Source organism: Rutilus rutilus, assembly GCF_951802725.1.
Source record: "Rutilus rutilus genome assembly, chromosome: 5".
NCBI classification, from domain to species: domain Eukaryota; kingdom Metazoa; phylum Chordata; class Actinopteri; order Cypriniformes; family Leuciscidae; genus Rutilus; species Rutilus rutilus.
The window spans coordinates 15170412-15191685 of record NC_140213.1 but is presented as its reverse complement, the minus strand read 5'-3'; the positions used below and the strand labels follow the sequence as shown (position 1 = coordinate 15191685).

At 38.3% G+C, this 21274-nt stretch overlaps 1 protein-coding gene across 2 annotated transcripts in view; it reads left to right on the top strand.

The window, feature by feature from the left end:
- The window catches only part of cd151l (CD151 antigen, like), an 88699-nt gene that overhangs the window by 50074 nt on the left and 17351 nt on the right, over positions 1 to 21274 (top strand). For both annotated transcript variants that reach the window (XR_014627477.1, XM_084409655.1), the window contains exons 4-6: positions 3951 to 4025; positions 4110 to 4214; positions 4299 to 4460. Coding sequence is in view for 1 of the 2 variants with exons in the window: in XM_084409655.1 (XP_084265781.1) it covers positions 3951 to 4025; positions 4110 to 4214; positions 4299 to 4460 (342 nt within the window). In the remaining variant the exon portion in view is untranslated. The remainder of the gene's footprint in view (positions 1 to 3950; positions 4026 to 4109; positions 4215 to 4298; positions 4461 to 21274) is intronic.

The following is a 21274-nucleotide window of genomic DNA, read 5'->3' as shown; positions in this document are numbered from 1 at the left end:
GAAGGATTAGGCAGGGTGATTTTCACATAATTTTGAAGAAAAAACACTAGGCGATGACATCTATTAGACAAAAGTCTTATTGGCACATATTTAGTGTATGTTTTGTGGTCTTATTTCAGAAACTTTAGTTTTTAGTTTTTTCAATAACCACGCATAAACATTATTCTCTCAAAAATGCAGACATGTACATTCTTGTTGCTCACATATTATGGTAGCCCTGTTTGTGCTAAATAGTGTGTAATTTTTTTTTGCCATTACTATGTTTATAAGCAACTGAAAAAAGCACAAATGTCAGGGCATGTCAGAACATCTCAAGGACCCCAAAAACACCTCAGACCCCAGAGGGTTAAATGCCAATCCCAATGCATCTTTTTCGTTATCAACATGTATATTAAAATCAACAATAATTAGAACTTTATCTGCAGCCAGTACTAACTCTGATAGAGTCAGCAAATTCTTTGATAAAGTCTGTATGGTGCCCTGGTGGCCTGTATACAGTAGCCAGTACAAATCTCAAACGTGGTTTATCATTTACACTATATATTGTTACATTAAGCACCAACACTTCATAAGAATTATATTTGAAACTAGACTTCTTAGTAATTTTGAAAATATTACTATAAATTACAGCTACATCTTCCCCTTTGCTTTTCAGACGAGGTTCATGTGTATAACCGTAATCTTGGGGGGTGGACTCATTTAAAGGGTTAGTTCACCCAAAAATTATGTCATTAATGACTCACCCTCATGTCGTTCCAAGCCCGTAAGACCTCCGTTCATTTTCGGAACACAGTTTAAGATATTTTAGATTTAGTTCGAGAGCTTTCTGTCCCTCCATTGAAAATGTATGTACGGTATACTGTCCATGTCCAGAAAGGTAATAAAGACATCATCAAAGTAGTCCATGTGACTACAGTGGCTCAATCTTAAGTTTATCAAGCGACGAGAATACTTTTTGTGCGCAAAAAGTAAACAAAAATAACGACTTTATTCCACTATTCATTTCCTTCTTTCTGGGCCTCGAGTGAGTTCACGTAGTGTAATAGCGCAGCGCTTCTGTGTTGTACGTCACACGTAGGCTCACTATTGGCCGATGCTGGTCATGTGTGTGATGCGTGTGACATATAACACAGAAGCGCTACGCTATTACACAACATGATTTATTCATTTTTGGGTGAACTAACCTTTTAAAGTCATGTAATCGTTTGGTTTTAGCCAGGTTTCTGTCAAACAGAGCACATCTAGGTTATAGTATGTAATCATATAATTAACAATAAGTGCTTTTGAAGTAAGGGATCGAATATTCAGCAACCCAAGCTTTATCATTTGCTCAGTTGTATTGTATCTGTTTTTTATTTGTTGAACATCAATAAAAATTTTACCCTTAGATGGGTTTGGAAGTTTTTTTGTATTTCCTAATTCAGGGAACAGACACAGTCTCTATATGATGATATCTAGGTGAAAGAGTTTCTATGTGATGGGATTTATCTGACCCTGGTGACGTGAGACAGCTAGCAGACGGTCGGTTTAGCTAGTCTGTCTGCTTCCTGACCTGAGCCCCAATTGAGCTCTAAGACTATGTGCCATATTACTAGAGAGAAGAGCAGCACCATCCCAGGAGGGATGAATACCATCTCTTTTCAACTGGTCAGGTCTGCCCCAAAAACTTTTCCAATTGTCTATGAATTCTGTATTATTTTGCGGACCTCACTTAGACAGCCAGCCATTGAGTGAGGACAATCCACTAAGTATCTCATCACTCCTGTGAACAGGAAGGGGGCCAGAGCAAATTACAGTGCCTGACATCGTACTTGCGAGTTCACACAACTCTTTAACGTTAATTTTGGTGATCTCCGTCTGGCCGAGTCGAACATCATTAGTGCCGACTTGAAATTACGATTAGCATTAGCCAGTACTTTTAAATTTGCTTTGATGTCAGGCGCTCTGGCTCCCGGCAAACATTTGACTATGGCGGCTGGTGTCTCTATTTTCACGTTCCATGTAATAGGATTGCCAATAACTAGGGCACATTCAACAGGATTCACAGTGGGTGTTTCACAGTGGGGAGAATCTATTTGTTATGGTAATCGGAACGTAAGAGCTGTGTTTTGTCCCGTGACTACAGCGCCTCAACGTCACCCAGTTGCCCTGCTGCACAGGCTCTACTTCAGCTGGAACCGAACAATGTACAGAGTTCACTAAGCAGTGTCTAAGCCCTTGCGTGTCTCTAGTTCTGAAATCTTCTCCGCCAGCCTGACTATCTCCCTTCATTTATCACATGTAAATCCTGTGCTGGCAGAGAAGGCTATGCTATACATGTTACATGAAGTGCAAGTGACAATAAGAGAAGATGACATGACTCACCGTGTTTTGTTGACTGATCCTACACACCTAAGTTGTTTGATGAACTCGTAAAAGGTGCGATGCTCTGTTTTAAAGTTATTTTAAGCGCCTAAAAATAAATAAAGAGCACACAGATGGCACGCTAACAGGCTAGCGAATTTATGTTGTGCTTGCAATAACGATTTAGATTGAAGCTAGCGATGTCGGGTTAATGTGTGATGTTGAGTAAGCTATATTTAGCAGTATTAACAACAAGGAATGATAGTAAATAATGATTAAAAACAAAGATATATGAAGCTTACAGACGCAAACCAACGCAACATCAGCAGCAGCGAACAAGGCAGACAGGAACAATCAATCTCTGTATTTAAGAAAGTAAGGCACAGACTAATTATCCTACATTTGATTACTCCACTACAATAGTTACCTTAAAGTTACTGCTACACATTTATTGTTCAACAACAAATATTTTAGCAATATGTATATTTTAGTTGATATTTTAGCGGAGATTCACTCCTGACCTAGGTCGTCTCCCATCCAGGCACTGGACAAGCTCAACCCTGCTTATCTTTAAAGTGGGCAACCAGTCTTGGGCTACAGGTTGATAGCGCTTTGATGTTTCAAAAATTTTATAGAGATCATAAAAGAAATCCAAGTGAATCCAATCCTACAACCACCATAAACATTTTGTCCCCCACTTGAATTATTGAAATGTAATAGTGTGTTATGAGTATGCCAGTTTGAAGAGATGAGTCTTTAATAGGGCTGGGAATCGAAATATGTGTATAGACAACACATATAAAACACAAAACTACGTATTTTTAACACCAGGTAGATTAGAAAGTGTATTCATCAATACAGTAGTTAATCATACTTACAGGATGTGATTCAGAGGAGCAAGTTGGTCCAAATAAAGTGGGTACTGTCCCATCTTTAATGGATAATTTTTTTTTTTTATTCTGCGTCGATCTCGCCAAGATTTCAGAAGCAGTTGACAAACGGTGTGGTAATTTCAACCACTGACTCTTCACATTCTCATCCTTTGGAAGTGTTATGAAGATAATTTTCTTTTGCAGCTTAGAAAACAGCGTCTTCTCGACATGTACACAACACGAACCAGATACAGTGTTAGAGGGTTGATCAAAGAAGAAGAAAAAAATTTCATTGTTTTCAAAGACTATTTCCGGATCGGATTCAGAACAATGATCAAAACATAGATGGAGTTGATTGAGTCCATCAACATTCACAAAGCTTGCAAATTCCTTGACATTTCATTCAGTAACGTAATGTTAAGCAGTTTTGATTTATATGCTGTTTAGTGTTTAATGATCGTGTTAGCGTACATATGCGACAATGCTTGTATCGCTTGTTCTTCTATGCTTATTTTGGATCTGGAGATTCTGTACTATTTCAGAAGATGTGTAATAGCTTCCCCTACTTTATAACAGTGAAAACATGGATTGCCAGAAAATTCTGTCAATGGCGGAGAAAGAGTTTAAAGGCATTTATCATTTGTTCTGGATATCATTATATAAATTGCCATCTCACAAGAATTGTACTTGAAACCAAATCTCTAATACCCCTTGTCTCTCTTCTTCTATTGTCAGTATTTTGTCCTATTGCTGTGTGTGTTCCTGTTGGAAATCCTTGCTGGAGTTTTGGCCTACATTTATTACCAGCAGGTCAGTTACTTGTTCTTTTTTTCTTTCATTCATTGTTTGCTATGCATTTGTGTCTTTCAATGTTACACTTTGTGAATGTTGTAGCTGAATGAGGAACTGAAGGAGAACCTGAGAGAGACTATGGTTCAGAAATACCATCAGCCTGAGCAGGAGCATGTGACAAAGGCTGTGGACAAACTACAGCAGGAGGTGGGACAACTATCTGTTTGCTAAAATGCATTTGTTATTTACTTGAGTAGTTTTGGGCTAATGATTGCTTCTCCCTCTTGTCAGTTCAAGTGCTGTGGCAGTAACAACGCCTCTGATTGGGCGGAGAGTGTTTGGATCCGCTCTGGTGATGCTGAGCAACGGGTGGTCCCTGACAGTTGCTGTAAGAGCCCAGTCATACAGCACTGTGGTCAAAGAGACCACCCCTCAAACATCTATAAAGTTGAGGTTAGTGCACTGCAAAGGACATTCTTGCACTGAACAAGAGCTGAAATGTTTTCTTATGGTTCTTTTGGATAATATAGACCATTTCACACGTTTAATTATACAATTGCAGAATTAACTTTCCCAGTAAAGATCATACAGTATGTGTAGCGACCACTCATATATCAATCTGGTAAAAATATAAAATATTTCCTAAATAGTTTTATTAGACTAACGTAGATGATTTGAGGAGCTGAGGAAGAGCTGAGAAACCAGTGAGATTGTAGAATGTAGCTAGAATGAGGGTTAGAAGAATGTGTTTGCAAGATTTTGTATGAATTATTCATCTGTTAAGCAAATTGTACCAAGTTGAGTTTATAAATATTACAAATATATTATGCTGACAAAAAATAACCATGCAAATCAATAGGAGTATAAATAATGCTTGAATGCTTGTGGAAGAGGAAGCTAGGACCAAGGAGCAGGACCGGAGCACACAACGTTTTAAGTGATTTTTATTGGTGCAAAACGACTAACGTTTCGACGCCCATGCGTCGTCTTCAGAGTCAAACAGTCAATGGCAACAATGCACAGATTTTAGAGAATCAAAATTCAAGGCATTGGCCACTGGCCTAGGTGGGTGTGGTACATCAATTAACCAGTCCTATACAAGCACTCAGGTGTAGACAAAAAAGGAGAAGAAAAAAAAGAAAAAAAACACAAATAAGTGTATACATTTAAATAAACACCTTAACATCTCTCTGGACCTCTAGTTGGTTCACGTAGTGTTTTTGCGCAGCGCGTCTGTGTTACACGTCACCACGTAGGTGACGTGCAACACAGACGCGCTACGCTTAAACACTACGCAAAAAGACCCGAGGTCCAGAGAGAAGGAAATGAAAAGTGGAATAAAGTCGTTATTTTTGTTTGTTTTTGCGCACAAAAAGTATTCTCATCGCTTTATAAACTTAAGATTGAGCCACTGGAGTCACTAGGACTATATTAACGATGTCTTTAATACATTTTCTGGGCCAGCAAGTTTCGGTTCCTTAGAAGCCTATGGAGGAGTTAAACAACTCTAAGATTTAATCAAAAATATCTTAATTTGTGTTCCGAAGATGAACGAAGGTCTTACGGGGTTGGAACAACATGAGGGTGAGTAATTACTGACAGAATTTTCATTTTTGGGTGAACTAACCCTTTAAGTTGGAGTGATCAGAAGAATTTAAAAGTGTCTACCTTGAGTTTGAATGGGTTAACAGCGTTGGTGGGGCAAAAAGATAAACCTTTGCTTAACACTTCCGTCTCTCCCTCACTTAGATTGAATCCCAAGATGTTAATCACAGTCTGTTCAGGTTGCGTGGGGAGCGGCGCGTTGGTTCTGCTGGATACGTTCTGCGTCCTCTGCCTCCCCGACCCTCTCGAACCCCTCCTTGTCCGTTTAGATGGGGAGGCTTGGCGTTGGGAAAAAAATTCCTAGTACCATGTTGGCTCTCGGCGTCACTGGTTTGCGGCGTCACTGGTTTACCATTCGCTGGCGGAGGTGGAGAGCTGCGCAGGGCGGGGTTTACGAAGTCGTCTTTGTTCGTCTTTGTTCGTCTGCCCAGTAGGGGTGACCCCGAATAGTCGAAGATTCGATGCTTCGATTGGAGGAGCCTAATTCGACTACCGATCTCACGGTCGAATCTTTGCAGAGGTGTTATGAAACTAGGATCATGCCACTTTGGCTATATGAGGGCGCTCAATGTCTGATTTCACATAGAACTACCGGTTTTCTGTCAATACATTAATATTCAGCCTATTATGATAATGCTGTATATAAAAATGTGCAAAGAAAGAAGCTTTTAAAAAATATTTTTTAACGTGCGTGAATAAATCAAAACACCCCGTGACGGATTTAAGTTTCACTTTCAATCTGTGACCGACAGAGGAGCGTCTTGGCGGCAAGGATTTAAATCTTTAACAATGTCTGGGATAAGAAAATCTAAAGTGTGGATGTACACCATCAGAAAAGATATTCTCCAAAGCTGGATTTAGCATCAGGAAAACCATGTTCGCACTTCTGCCGACCAACGTTAACAAGTTGGTTTTCCACGGGACATTCTAAAATGCTTAACGTGAAAAAAGCTTTTAAAGCGCTTAAAAGGCACTTTAAAGTGGCTTAATTTATGTACACAGTACACACTTTATTAAGAAACCATACTATGTGCCAGTGGCGGCTGGTGAAAAATATCTTCGGTGGGGCTGTGTCATATTCAGTCGGTTTCAATAGTCTGGTAACCATGGGAGTCTTTTAGCGTAGTGGCTCCGAGGTTGTGGAATGCTCTTCCTCAAGACATTCGTCAAACATCCACCCTTCTCTCCTTCAAAAACAAATTTTTTATCTGAATATTACTTTTCAGCTCACAGTCTGTAAATTATTGATATGCTATTTGTTTGAATCCCTCTTTGTTTGTGTCTTTAACCTAACTTCTGAATATTAGCCTGACCTCTGAATATTAGGCCTACTTTCTGCACTTGGTATGTGTATTGTGCTTTGATGTTGATGTTTATTTTGTTCTATTCCTTAACCCAGTCCCAGTGGTTCTCAAACTTTTTGAGTTGTACCCCATGAGGCTTTTAACATCCTTCTGCGTACCCACTCTTCAGTCGCACCTTTTTCAGTAAGGGACAGTATTTGCCCCCTTAAATCGATTTTTCCAGTGCATTTTTACCTTTACAAATACCTTTATAAAATAAATAATGCTTTAAATAATAAATGTTCATAATAAATGTTCAATAGAGAAATATGCAATGATGGTAAAAACGAAGTGATGCTTTTAAATATTGAATTAAAACCGGCAGTAGGTGGAGAGTCATCGAGTCATTCATTCACTCAGTAATGAAGCAAGTGGCTGTATTTATGAATTAATCATTGAATCCTTGACTCTGATTCGTTCAAAGCCGCAGATTCTTTCACAAACACTGCTGTGTGCTGCAGTACTGTTGTGTGCTGCAGTTCTGCTGTGGCTTTCGTTGGAGCTATTATTTTGTTGTAAAAAAAAAATAGACAACTGTGTTGAAAATGAACATCACTTAATATTAATATTTCGTTTGTTGAACTGTTGTATAAAATCAATGCCACATTCGCGCAATCGTGTGGATCTTCATATAATGTGATCATTATTAAACACAGAAACTCACACAGGGTATGTGTTTGTATCGAAGAGAGTTTGAATCTTATATCGATCTCCATGCACAGCCTGTGTCTATATTTGTTTTTCATGCTAGTAAGTGCTAAATCCCTACTTTTACAAAGGGAACGCACATTGGCGAGAATGGTAGTATAGCGCGATTTGCCGAGGCAGCAATCTGCACAAGACCTGTATAGCCTACACATGCTGCTTAAATGCAGACCGCAAAAGATAAGGTCATTTGATCGGATGTCATGTATTTATAGCATTTTACCTGATAGAAATGCATGCTCAGTTTAAATCTTATTTTAAGGTGAGGTAGTATTAAAGGAATGGCAAAATGCAGCATTTTGTTCCCGTACCCCCTTCTGTCACCTCGAGTGACAGTTTGAGAACAAGTTTGAGAACCACTGCCTTTTACATATCTTTGTAAAGCGACCTTGGGTGTTGGAAAGGCGCTATATAAATAAAAATAATTATATAATTATTATTATTAAATAAAAATAATTATATAAATATAGCTGCGAGCAGCGATTACGGGCCCAAGCCGGTGGCACCGCAACCCCGGTGCCTTTAGTTACCTAAAGGCATCGGGGTGGCGGTACCGCCGGCTTTGGCCCTCCATCGCTGCTCGCAGCTATATATATATATATATATATATATATATATATATATATATATATATATATTATACAAACATATATTATATATATATATACCGTTCAAAAGTTTGGGGTAAGGAAGATTTTTAATGTTTTTAGGAGAAGTCTCTTCTGCTCACCAAAGCTGCATTTATTTGATTAAAAATACAAACAAAAACAGTAATATTGTGAAATATTATTCCAATTTAAAACAGCTGTTTTCTATTTTAAAATATTTTACACTGTAATTAATTTATGTGATCAAAGCTGAGTTTTCAGCATCATTACTCCAGTCTTCAGTGTCACATGATCCTTCAGAAACCATTCTAATATGATGATTGATGGTCAATAAATATTAATTATTATTTTCAATGTTGTAAACAGTTGTGTACAGATTTTTTTTCAAAATGCGTTGATGAATGTAAAGTTCAAAAGAACAGCATTTATTTCAAATATAATTTTTTTTAACATTATAAATGTCTGTACTGTAACTTTTGATCAGTTTAACTCATTCTCGATGAATAAAAGTATTGATTTATTTTATTTCTTTCCCCCAAAAATAAAATTAAAATTATTACTAACCCCAAACTTTTGAGCGGTAGTGTTTAACGTTACAAAAGCTTTAGATTTCAGATAAATGCTGTTCTTTTGAACTTTCTATTCATCAAAGACTGTACATAACTGTTTCCGACATTTAAAATAATAATGAATGTTTCTTGAGCATCAATCATCATATTAGAATAATTTCTGAAGGATCATGTGACAGTGACGACTGGAATAATGATGCTGAAAACTCAGCTTTGATCACAGGAATAAATAACAGTTTAAAATATATTAAAATAGAAAGCAGCTGTTTTAAATTGGAATACTATTTTACAATATTACTGTTTTTGTTTGTATTTTTAATCAAATAAATGCAGCCTTGGTGAGCAGAAGAAACTTAGCTTAAAAATCTTACTGACGCCAAATTTTTGAACAGTAGTGTATTATATATTTATATAATTATATAAAAATGTAAGGGATAAGACAGATCATTTTACTTGCCTGACCTGATTAGAACAATGAAAAAAACTTAAATGAAAAAATAACTTGGGAATCACTAAAACGAGGGCGCGATTGAACAGTGGACACATAAAAACATACTCTGTCATTTTGTTCAGAACATCATTCAAACTGCAAAGTGTTAACTTATATTTTTGTACAGTAGCAATAAAACACAACATTGTGCTTTTTTTAAATACATTCAAGCAATCCGCCCCGAAAATGAAACTAAAATGCTCACGGCTGCACAGGCATTCATAATGGTGCGCGTCCTCAGCGAGGAACGAGCAGAACAGAGTCAACGTTTCTTAGGTCATTCCTCCTTCCATAGGAATTTATTGAAAACGCTCGCTCTGCTCCGCACCATTATCAATGTCCGTGCGGACGAACATATTTTACTTTCGTTTTTAAGTTAGCGATTAAAAAGCCCCCAGCAGTGTCACACGTCAGTTAACCGGTGGTAAAATATTCTCACAGTCACATACCTAGTATATTTTTATATAGATATAATAGGCCTACCTGATTTTGAACACAAGAGGGCAGTATAGCACTATGTTTGACTTTATATATTTATTGTTTAGACTAAACAACCATTCTGGCAGTTTTTAAACTTAAACTTCATTCTTAAATTGAAAAAAAAAGAATAAAATGAGTTAAGTTCTGATATTTGTATACTTTTATGTAGTAATAAATGGTGTATAATTACATTTTTAGAATATATGAGCCTTTTAGTGTTTACTTTTTTGACATTACTTTAATCCCTCGCCATAGCAAAACCGTTTGAGATATTTATTATCCGTTCACAATTTAGCATCATTAATATATTTTTATCATGTTGAAAAAGTTTGGTGGGAATAAAATAACCACTTAGATAAAGGTGGCTAAAAATTCAGAGGCTGATTTTGCAAAAAAATCCACATTCAGACCAAAATATCTGACTTCCTGATGGTCAGAGCTTATGACTTTAAATTAGAAAGTTGTCCGGGTCGATGAGATCAATATATGAACTGAGTTTTTTTTACTGGAGTTAAAACTAACCCCCCCACTTTTGTCAAAAGCATGTTGAAAGTGACACACTTCCTGCTGCCAGTTGGTGGCGCTATAACTTTGAATCACAATAGTTACATCCATCTGATCGGCCTCTTACCACGAACACACTGCTGAAGTTTCATCAAGATCAGTTAATGTATGCAGAAGTTATTCCACTTCGTGTTTCTCTTTTCTCGCCATAAATTCGATTCCTCGCCACGGCCAAACCGTTCGAGATATCAAAAATCCGTCCGCAATTTAGCATCCTCAAAGTCTTGACTACATGCACACCGAGTTTGGAGGGGACACGGTGAATTTTCTAGGAGGAGTACTTCGCATTCCATAGGAAGCGTTTTCCAAACAACCAATAATAGCCGACTTCCTGTTGGGCTGGCGTAAAACTTGACCGGGGGAAAGTTGTTCGGCCCGATGAGATCTATATGTGTACCGAGTTTCATATTAATTCATGCAAGCGTGTTTGATCTATGGACCAAGTTTTGGGACCCTGTTCAAGGGGGCGCTGTTGAGCCCCCCTGCCACGCCCGGGTACCAGCTTCAGCCTGTCCCTGATGGCAGGGGGTTCTGACTTGTGTGCAAAGTTTCAAGAGTTTTTGAGCACGTTAAGGACCCCAAAAGCCCCTGAAACCTTGATTAACAATATGAAAGCAATAGTCAAATTCCCCCCTCCCCTCTCACACACAGAGACACAGAGAGAGGGAGAGAAAATTCTTCAGAAAATCCACATTCAAACCAAAATATCTCTCTTCCTGTTGGTCGGAGGTAGTTAATGTCAATTAGAAAGTTGTCCGTCTTGATGAGAACAATACACATACCAAGTTTTGTTGCTGTTGATAAAACTAACCCCCCCACTTATGACTAAAGGTGGCGCTACTGAGCCCCTCACCACGCCCGTTTCTGAAACTTTGCACATGTCTACTGGCTAATAAATGTGATGTGTCTGTCGAGTTTCATCCAATTTCAAGTATGTTAAGAGTTTCAAAAGCATCAAAAAAGAATATTAAAGTTTGAAGCGTTGCCACGGCAACAGTATTAAAGATATCAAAAATCCTTTCACAGGTCTACATCTGCCGTGTGTTTACATTATACACATAAAGTTTGAAGCAAATCGGGTAAAAATAAGAGGGTGATTTCAAAGCATTTTGAAAGTGATATATTCCTGCTGCCAGTTGGTGGCGCTATAACTTTGACTCACAATAGTCACATCCATGTGATCGGCCTCTTACCACGAACACACTGCTGAAGTTTCATCAAGATCAGTTAATGTATGCAGAAGTTATAACACACTTCCTGTTTCCATTATTCGCCATAAATTCGTTTCCTCGCCACGGCCAAACCGTTTGAGATATCAAAAATCCGTCCGCAATTTAGAATCCTCAATGTCTTGACTTCATGCCCACCGAGTTTAGTGGCGATCGGGTGAATTCCCTAGGAGAAGTGTTTCAAATACCAGACCATGCGTTTCCAAACAACCCATAATAGCCGACTTCCTGTTGGGCTGGCGTAAAACTTAGAGCACGAAAGTTGTTCGGCCCGATGAGATCTACATGTGTACCGAGTTTCATATTATTACATGCAAGCGTGTTTGATTTATGGACACGTGTTCGGATCCCGTTCCAGGGGGCGCTGTCGAGCCCCCCTGCCACGCCCGGGTACCAGCTTCAGCCCGGCCCTGATGGCCGCGGGTTCTGACCTGTGTGCAAAGTTTCAAGAGTTTTCGAGCATGTTAAGGGCCCCAAAAGTGCCCGAAAGGTTGACAAAATAATAATAATAATAATAAATATAGCTGCGAGCAGCGATTGCGGGCCCAAGCCGGTGGCACCGCCACCCTGGTGCCTTTAGTTACACTAAAGCCACCGGGGTGGCGGTGTCACCGGTTTGGGCCCTCCATCGCTGCTCGCAGCTATATTTATTTATATATTTATATATATATATATATATATATATATATATAAATATAAATATCTATCTATCTATCTATCTATCTATCTATATATATACATATATATATATATGTATATAAATATCTATCTATCAATCAATCTATCAATCTATCTATCTATCTATCTATCTATCTATCTATCTATCTATCTATCTATCTATCTATCGGTATCTATCTATCTATCTACCGGTATCTATCTATCTATCTATCTATCTATCTATCTATCTATCTATCTATCTATCTATCTATCTATCTATCTATCTATCTATCTATATATGTATACACACACACACACACACACACACACATATACATATACATATATATATATACACACGTGTATATATATATATATATATATATATATATATATAAGACAGAAAATATTACTTGTCTTACCTTATTCTGATTTTATGATACACTCAAAATATTCCACAACAAATCCTTTAAATTTAATGTAAAAATAAAAACGAAAGTAAGCAGTGTTGGTCTCACGTAACCCTCTCATTAGAATCAAAATGTTTCAATATTTGCGATGTATTTGGATGCTAAACTATTCTTTATTATAGGCTTTGTACTTCACTCGTGTTCCAATATCGCTGGAAAAAATCATCCTCTTCACGCGCGCAAAAATGTGCTTGGAAACATCACAGTGGAGCTCTGCTTACTGTAAATGGTACAAATTGTACTACTGACTATTTAAACAGAGCAGTGTAATTCGTTTATGTTAGGTTGACTATTTTTATTATTATATTGTATTAGGGCTATAATGAACAGGCTGCGATGTCAAGATTGCAATTCTGGAATGTGTGTGTGTGTGTGACGCGGTTGCGGTTGAAAAGTGGACACAAAAACATAAATAAAATGTTTTAGTTAATTCCTACATCCATAGGAATAAATTGAAAATGCTCGCTCTACTCCGCACCATTATCAATGTCTGTGCGGACGTCTGTATTTTACTAGTATATAGTATACTATAGTTAGCGATTTAAAAGCGCTCAGCGGTGTCACACGTCGATTAACCGGTGGGAAAATTTTATCACAGTCACATCCCTAATATATTTATATATAAATACAATAGGCCTACCTGAAAGAGAATTTTACTTGCCCGACCAGAGTATAGCCTGATTAGAACGTCAATAACAAAAAAAATAACTTGGGAATCACTAAAACGAGAGATTATTCTAATTTCATTACATTCATTTTAAGTTGCAATCAGCAGTTAATAATAAATGTATTACTGATCAATGGTAACAAGGTTGCACTGCTGAGGCTCATGCTGCTTCTCCAGGAGAATTGTAAACAAATGAGCGCAGCACACAAAAAGCAACCCAGTTAACAACATACTGACTATAAAAATTACAAATATGGAGTTTTTATATATTTTATAACATATGATAGAGTTAAGCAACCTCACTTGACGAGTAGGCAACTATTTCCTGAATACAATCACGATTGAAACTGTGACATTGATTTCATACAACAGGTTAATAAAATGTTACAATTAAGTCACTTACATTTTAGATGCAATATTGACTGTTTTTGTTCTGTTTCAGCAGCAAAAATAGTTAAACAAAGATCACAGCAACTTGTTTTCTCATTACTGAATGATTCAGCATTTTGAAACGAATCGCTTGACTCAAAGATTCAATGGTCAATCCATAAACATCTGTCTCAATCATGAATGACTCAGTCATTGGAATGAATCGTTTGAACGAATGAATCAATGACTCGCTCATTAAGATGGTCGCCTGGCGACACCTAATGGCGGTTTAGTGTTATGTTTAAAAGTATCATTCTTTCCAACGTGCACCATTATCAATGTCCGTGCGGACGTCCGTTTTTTTACTTTCACTTTTATATTAGCGATTTAAAAGCACCCGCTCGTGTCACACGTCGCTTAACCGATGGGAAAATATCCTCACAGTCATATACCTAATAAATTTATATTTAAATACAATAGGCCTACCTAGTAAAACGTTTTATATACTATTTTGATATCCTTTTGGACACAAGAGGGCAGTATAGCCCTATGTTTGCTTTTTTGTTGAAACAAATAGCACTAAATAGCCTGTTTTTAACTTTTTCATACTTTTTGAATTGCAAAAACAGAATAAAATAGGTTTAGTTCTAATATTTGTATAATTTTATATAAAAATAAATGGTGTATAATTAAATTTTAAGAATATATGAGATGCTTTCTGATTCCTTTTTTGACATTATTTTAATCCCTCGCCATGTCAAAACCGTTTGAAATATTTAATATCCGTTCACAATTTAGCATGTTTAATGTATTTTCATCGTGTTAAAAAAGTTTGGTGTGAATAAAAAAAAAACACTTAGCAGGAGTGGGTAAAAAGCAGAGGCTGAATTTGCAAATAAATCCACATTCAAACCAAAATATCTGACTTCCTATTGGTCGAAGCTAATAACTGTATATTAGAAAGTTGTCCGGCTCGATGAGACCAATGTACGTACTGATTTTTAAAACTGTGGGTAAAACTAACCCCCCCACTTTTGTCAAAAGCATTTTGAAAGTGACACACTTCCTGCTGCCAGTTGGTGGCGCTATAACTTTGACACACAATAGTTACATCCATCTGATCGGCCTCTTACCACGAACACACTGGTGAAGTTTCATCAAGATCCGTTAATGTATGCAGAAGTTATACCACTTCGTGTTTCTCTTTTCTCGCCATAAATTCGTTTCCTCGCCACGGCCAAACCGTTCGAGATATCAAAAATCCGTCCGCAATTTAGAATCCTCAATGTCTTGACTTCATGCACACCGAGTTTGGTGGGGATTGGATGAATTCTCTAGGAGGAGTACTTCGCATTCCACAGCAAGCGTTCTCCAAACAACCCATAATTGCCGACTTCCTGTTGGGCTGGCGTAAAACTTAGAGCACGAAAGTTGTTCAGCCCGATGTGATCTATATGTGTACCGAGTTTCATATCATTACATGCAAGTGTGTTTGATTTATGGACAAGTGTTCGGATCCCATTCCAGGGGGCGCTGTTGAGCCCCCCTGCCACACCCGGGTACCAGCTTCAGCCCAGCCCTGATGGCCGAGGGTTCTGACCTGTGTGCAAAGTTTCAAGAGTTTTCGAGCACGTTAAAGGCCCCAAAAGCCCCTGAAACCTTGAAAAACAGGAATTTTAAACAAATCTCACTCAAAAGACAAATCCCCCCACCCCTCACACACACAGAGACGCAGAGGCAGAGAGAGAGAGGGAGAGAATTCTACAAAAAATCACATTCAAACCAAAATATCTCACTTCCTGTTGGTCACAGCTTATGACTATAAATTAGAAAGTTGTCCGGCTTGATGAGAACAATATACATAACGATTTTTGTGACTCTACTTAAAACTAAGCCCCCATTTTTGACTAAAGGTGGCGCTACTGAGCCCCTCACCACGCCCGTTTCTGAAACTTTGCACATGTCTACCGGCTAATAAATGTGATGTGTCTGTCGAGTTTCATCCAATTTCAAGTATGTTAAGAGTCTCAAAAGCATCTGAAAAGAATATTAAAGTTTGATGCGTTGCCACGGCAACAGTATTTAAGATATCAATAAACCTTTCACAGGTCTACATCTGCCGTGTGTCTACATTATACACATAAAGTTTGAAGCAAATCGGGTAAAAATAAGAGGGTGATTTCAAAGCATTTTGAAAGTGACACACTTCCTGCTGCCAGTTGGTGGCGCTATAACTTTGACTCACAATAGTCACATCCATGTGATCGGCCTCTTACAACGAACACACTGCGGAAGTTTCATCAAGATCAGTTAATGTATGCAGAAGTTATAACACACTTCCTGTTTATCTTTTCTCGCTATAAATTCGTTTCATCGCCACGGCCAAACCGTTCGAGATATCAAAAATCCGTCCGCAATTTAGCATCCTCAATATCTTGACTTCATGCTGACCAAGTTTGGTGTGGATCGGATCAATTCCCTAGGAGGAGTACATTAAATTCCACAGCATGCGTTTTTCAAACAACCCATAATAGCTGACTTCCTGTTGGGCAGAGCTAATAACTTAGAGCGCGAAAGTTGTTCGGCCCGATGAGATCTATATGTGTACCGAGTTTCATACTAATACGTTCTTGTATGTGTCCAAGATTTAAGATTGTGTTCTAGGGGGCGCTGTTGAGCCCCCCTGCCACGCCCGGGTACCAGCTTCAGCCCGGCCCTAATGGCCGCGGGTTCTGACCGGCGTGCAAAGTTTCATGAGTTTTTGAGCACGTTAAAGGCCCCAAAAGCCCCCGAACCCTTGAAGAACAATAATAATAATAATAATAATAATCCTAACGAAAACAATAGGGCCTTCGCCCCTTCAGGGCTTGGGCCCTAATAATAATAATAATAATCCTACCGAAAACAATAGGGCCTTCGCCCTTTCAGGGCTTGGGCCCTAATTATTATTAATAACCACCCAAACACAATTTAACACAACTGCATGATACCAGTGCTCTGTGAAAAAGTCAGTAATTATTTAATGTCATATTACAATGCTGAGGTGTCCTTACACAAAAACAAACAAATTAACTTTCCATTTGCATTTGAAAATGAACTCACTTCCTACACTCCATGCAGGATCTGTCACCGTTGTTTTAAAATGTAATCACGGAAAGCAAAACAAGGCATTAGCATGACCGCATCCAGCTAGCCAGGCCGATAGACAATAGACCGCTGTCTGATGGAGATAGGCGCGCATGAGTGCGCACGCAGCTTGGGGCGCTAAACAGAATCGCCCATAACTGACTAGATTTGAGCTCGCTGATTGGCTACAGTTTATGGCAAACATTTATCTTAAATCAGCAATTGGCTAAGCTGCTCCACAGACCCGCCTCTTTGCGGGATTTCTCCAGCGCCCCAGAGCTGATGGGACGTGCACGCAGGTGGAGGAGACGTGTTGAAAAAGCAGACATTTTTCATTTCTATCATATTTTTCACATATACTGGGTGCATTTAAGGCGAGACACGGCAGGCAAAAACATCGTTTTTTTTTTACTGGTCAATTTTGAGATTTTTGGATATTTGTCTTCAATAACATGTCTTCTTTCAGACTTGTGTTGAAAAAAAGTCAGAAATACACATTTAGGTCTTTATTTTAGTACACTTTGTCTGTTTGCGTCTGTAGATTTCTCATAATTTCAACAAAAGTTCGCGTTCTAAATCAACATGCTGCTCCGCAATCTCTGCCGTCAGCCTGTCATCACATGCACCGTTAGGAAGCTCTCTCTCTTGTGTACAATTCTGTTGGATCCAAATATGGTCATTTCCTTTTTATCAGCAACCAATCGTGAAAGTAAAAGGGCTGAATGCGCAATCTCATTGGCTGATGAAAATTCTTTAAAGCCCGTTTTCTCAAAATGAATTTTCTCTCATACTCCAAGTCCGAAATCTCCACTTCAGTAGCACCTATATACACCAAACTTTCCAGACTTGTACCTAGTTATATTATGAAGACATTTAGAGAGGGATTTGTAAATATATTATTCCTAGTCTGATTTATATAACATTTTATTCCAAAAAACATGGCGAAAATATTTTTTTTAAGGCTATTGACAGTATTTTCGGATTTACCGGATAACAAAAGTAGATATCCATAAATCCCTCTGTAATTTTTTTTCCCATCTAGTATGTGAACACAATGAAAAAATACTTTTTAACTTGGCTTTATCCAATACTCAGATATCGTTTTTTAAAATATATGCAAATTAGTGCATATTTGATTAGATATTGCCTGATTTGCATATTTAAACATTAAATTACAGAAAACTTGTAATTCATTTTTTTCTCATCTTAATGTAGGTAATCAACTGGGAAAGTTTCATGGTGATATTTGCTAGTTAAAAATTTTACCCTATTCACCTGTAGTGTCTCGCCTTAATATCTCAAACACACAAATACTGACAATTTGTATGTATGATTTATGTATATATTTACTTATTTATTTAATGAGTGTGGCTCATAAACTGTGGTCTGGCTCATGGGGGGGGTGGCGCCCTAGCGCCCTCTATTGGCCAGCCGCCCCTGCTTTGTGCAGATAAGCAAATTAACCTAGAATATGAACGCAATGCGTTCCAATAGTAAAGCGTTTTCTTTACATAATTTGATATTTTAATTTAACTATTTTAGGAGATTAAGTCATTAAACGTTTTTCACGTTAAGTGTTTTAGAATGTATTTTATCCGCGCGCACAATTTGAAAAGACTCCAACGGACACAGAAAGAGTGAAAGACTGGATTTTTTTTCTCTTGATCAGGTAGGGTACAAGTGATTTCGAAACTTTTCAGCCGGTTCTAATTTGATTTTTGGATGCTGTGAACATTTTTAGCTAAAAAGACTGCCACTCCAGTTTAGAATTTATTGTTGTTTCTGCAGTTAAAAAGACAAAATTGAAAATTCTGGCTACTATCGTTATTTTAATAATTTCTTTATTTTTATTTATTGATCTGTCAGGGTTATCTAATCTAACTATTTGTGTTTCAGTTCAGTTTCAGTTTAAGTTTGTCATATGCATATTCGTACAGAGTACCACAGCAATGAAATACAATGTGCCTTAGCACTCTCTCAGCACCAGTCAATAAATAAGATAAAATAAAAAAAAATAAAAAAAAGATATTTTTTTTTAAACATACGCTCAAACCTCAACCCTCCTTCCTCTTACACTATCGTTCTACAGCCTGTGGATAAAAACTGTCCCTAAAACGTGACGTATGTGTTGGGATGCTCTGCCAACGTCTCCCTGATGGGAGTTGGGAAAAGAGACTATATGCCGGATGACTAACATCCTGTATAATACTCAGTGCCTTTCCAGTGCTGCGTTTCAAATAAATATCCTGGAGTGATTCCAATGGATCCCCAATAATGTTTGATGCAGTTTTAACCACCTTTGTCAGAAGTTTCAATTCACTTGAAGTAGCCCTTCCAAACCACACTGTAATATTACCTGTCAGTATACTCTCAATTGTACAACGGTAAAAAAATGTTTAAATGCTTAGTGACATACCGTATTTCTTAAGACACCTCAAGAAGTAAAGCCTCTGGTGCTGACAGTGCTATCCTCTTAATGGCACAGGTGATGTGAAAGGACCATGAAAGGGAGTCTGAAATATGAATGCCTAAAAACTTAAGTATTAACAATTTCAACTGCAGAGTTATTAATGTAAACAGGTGTATGTGTGGGTTTATTTCTTCTAAAATCTATGATGACCTCCTTAGTTTTCCCCACGTTCAGGGACAGATTATTTCTTCGGCACCACATAATCAAATTACTCACCTCATCCCTATAGGCAGTTTCATTATTGCTGTCAATGAGTCCTACCACTGTAGTATCGTCTGCAAATTTCACAATACTATTTGTGGGATATTTTGCAATACAGTCATAGGTATACAGACTATATAATAGAGGACTAAGACAGCAACCTTGAGGCGCTCCGGTATTTAACACTATTGGGGCTGAGTATGTAGTGCCTACTCTAACTGTCTGAGAGCGGCCTGTTAGAAAGTCCTGTATCCACCTGCAGATGGAAGTACAGAGGCCCAGGTCTAACAGCTTAGATATTAAAATGGAAGGTCTGATGGTATTGAAGGCACTGCTACAGTGAGGAAAATAAGTATTTGAACACCCTGCTATTTTGCAAGTTCTCCCACTTAGAAATCATGGAGGGGTCTGAAATTGTCATCGTAGGTGCATGTCCACTGTGAGAGACATAATCTAAAAAAAAAAAATCCAGAAATCACAATGTATGATTTTTTTAACTATTTATTTGTATGATACAGCTGCAAATAAGTATTTGAACACCTGAGAAAATCAATGTTAATATTTGGTACAGTAGTCTTTGTTTGCAATTACAGAGGTCAAACGTTTCCTGTAGTTTTTCACCAGGTTTGCACACACTGCAGGAGGGATTTTGGCCCACTCCTCCACACAGATCTTCTCTAGATCAGTCAGGTTTCTGGGCTGTCGCTGAGAAACACGGAGTTTGAGCTCCCTCCAAAGATTCTCTATTGGGTTTAGGTCTGGAGACTGGCTAGGCCACGCCAGAACCTTGATATGCTTCTTACAGAGCCACTCCTTGGTTATCCTGGCTGTGTGCTTCGGGTCATTGTCATGTTGGAAGACCCAGCCTCGACCCATCTTCAATGCTCTAACTGAGGGAAGGAGGTTGTTCCCCAAAATCTCGCAATACATGGCCCCGGTCATCCTCTCCTTAATACAGTGCAGTCGCCCTGTCCCATGTGCAGAAAAACACCCCCAAAGCATGATGCTACCACCCCCATGCTTCACAGTTGGGATGGTGTTCTTGGGATGGTACTCATCATTCTTCTTCCTCCAAACACGTTTAGTGGAATTATGACCAAAAAGTTCTATTTTGGTCTCATCTGACCACATGCCTTTCTCCCATGACTCCTCTGGATCATCCAAATGGTCATTGGCAAACTTAAGACGGGCCTTGACATGTGCTGGTTTAAGCACGGGAACCTTCCGTAAGCAGTTATATATTACTGTATTCTAAATATAATTAGCCTATGTTTTATCCCCAACTTTAAATGCTTTAATTTAGGCTATTTTGTAACAGCGCCACAGTTTAGCGCACCACGTAGAACACTCGGGAACCGCACCTGTGGCTGGCTGCACTGCTGCTTCGCGCTCAGTAAGGAATATAGGTAGTAATCTCTATGTGTCTGTCTGTCCGTTTGCATTTTGATTATTTCGAGAACCGTTCATCCAATCAACTTCACAAGGGAGTGCAGTGTCGCATTTGGTGCAATATAGACAGACACGTGACACGTTCAGAATTAATAGTAAACTACAGAACAGCGCGAGCGGGAAGCGGCGCACCTCACGCGAGCAGGGCTTAGGCTATATTCTCCGAGAACGGACACTGCACTAGTGATATAAAACGCACACAGTCTGTTAACTTAAGCAATACTTTTAAGGTAGTCTAATATTTTTCTGACTAACAAATTACTGA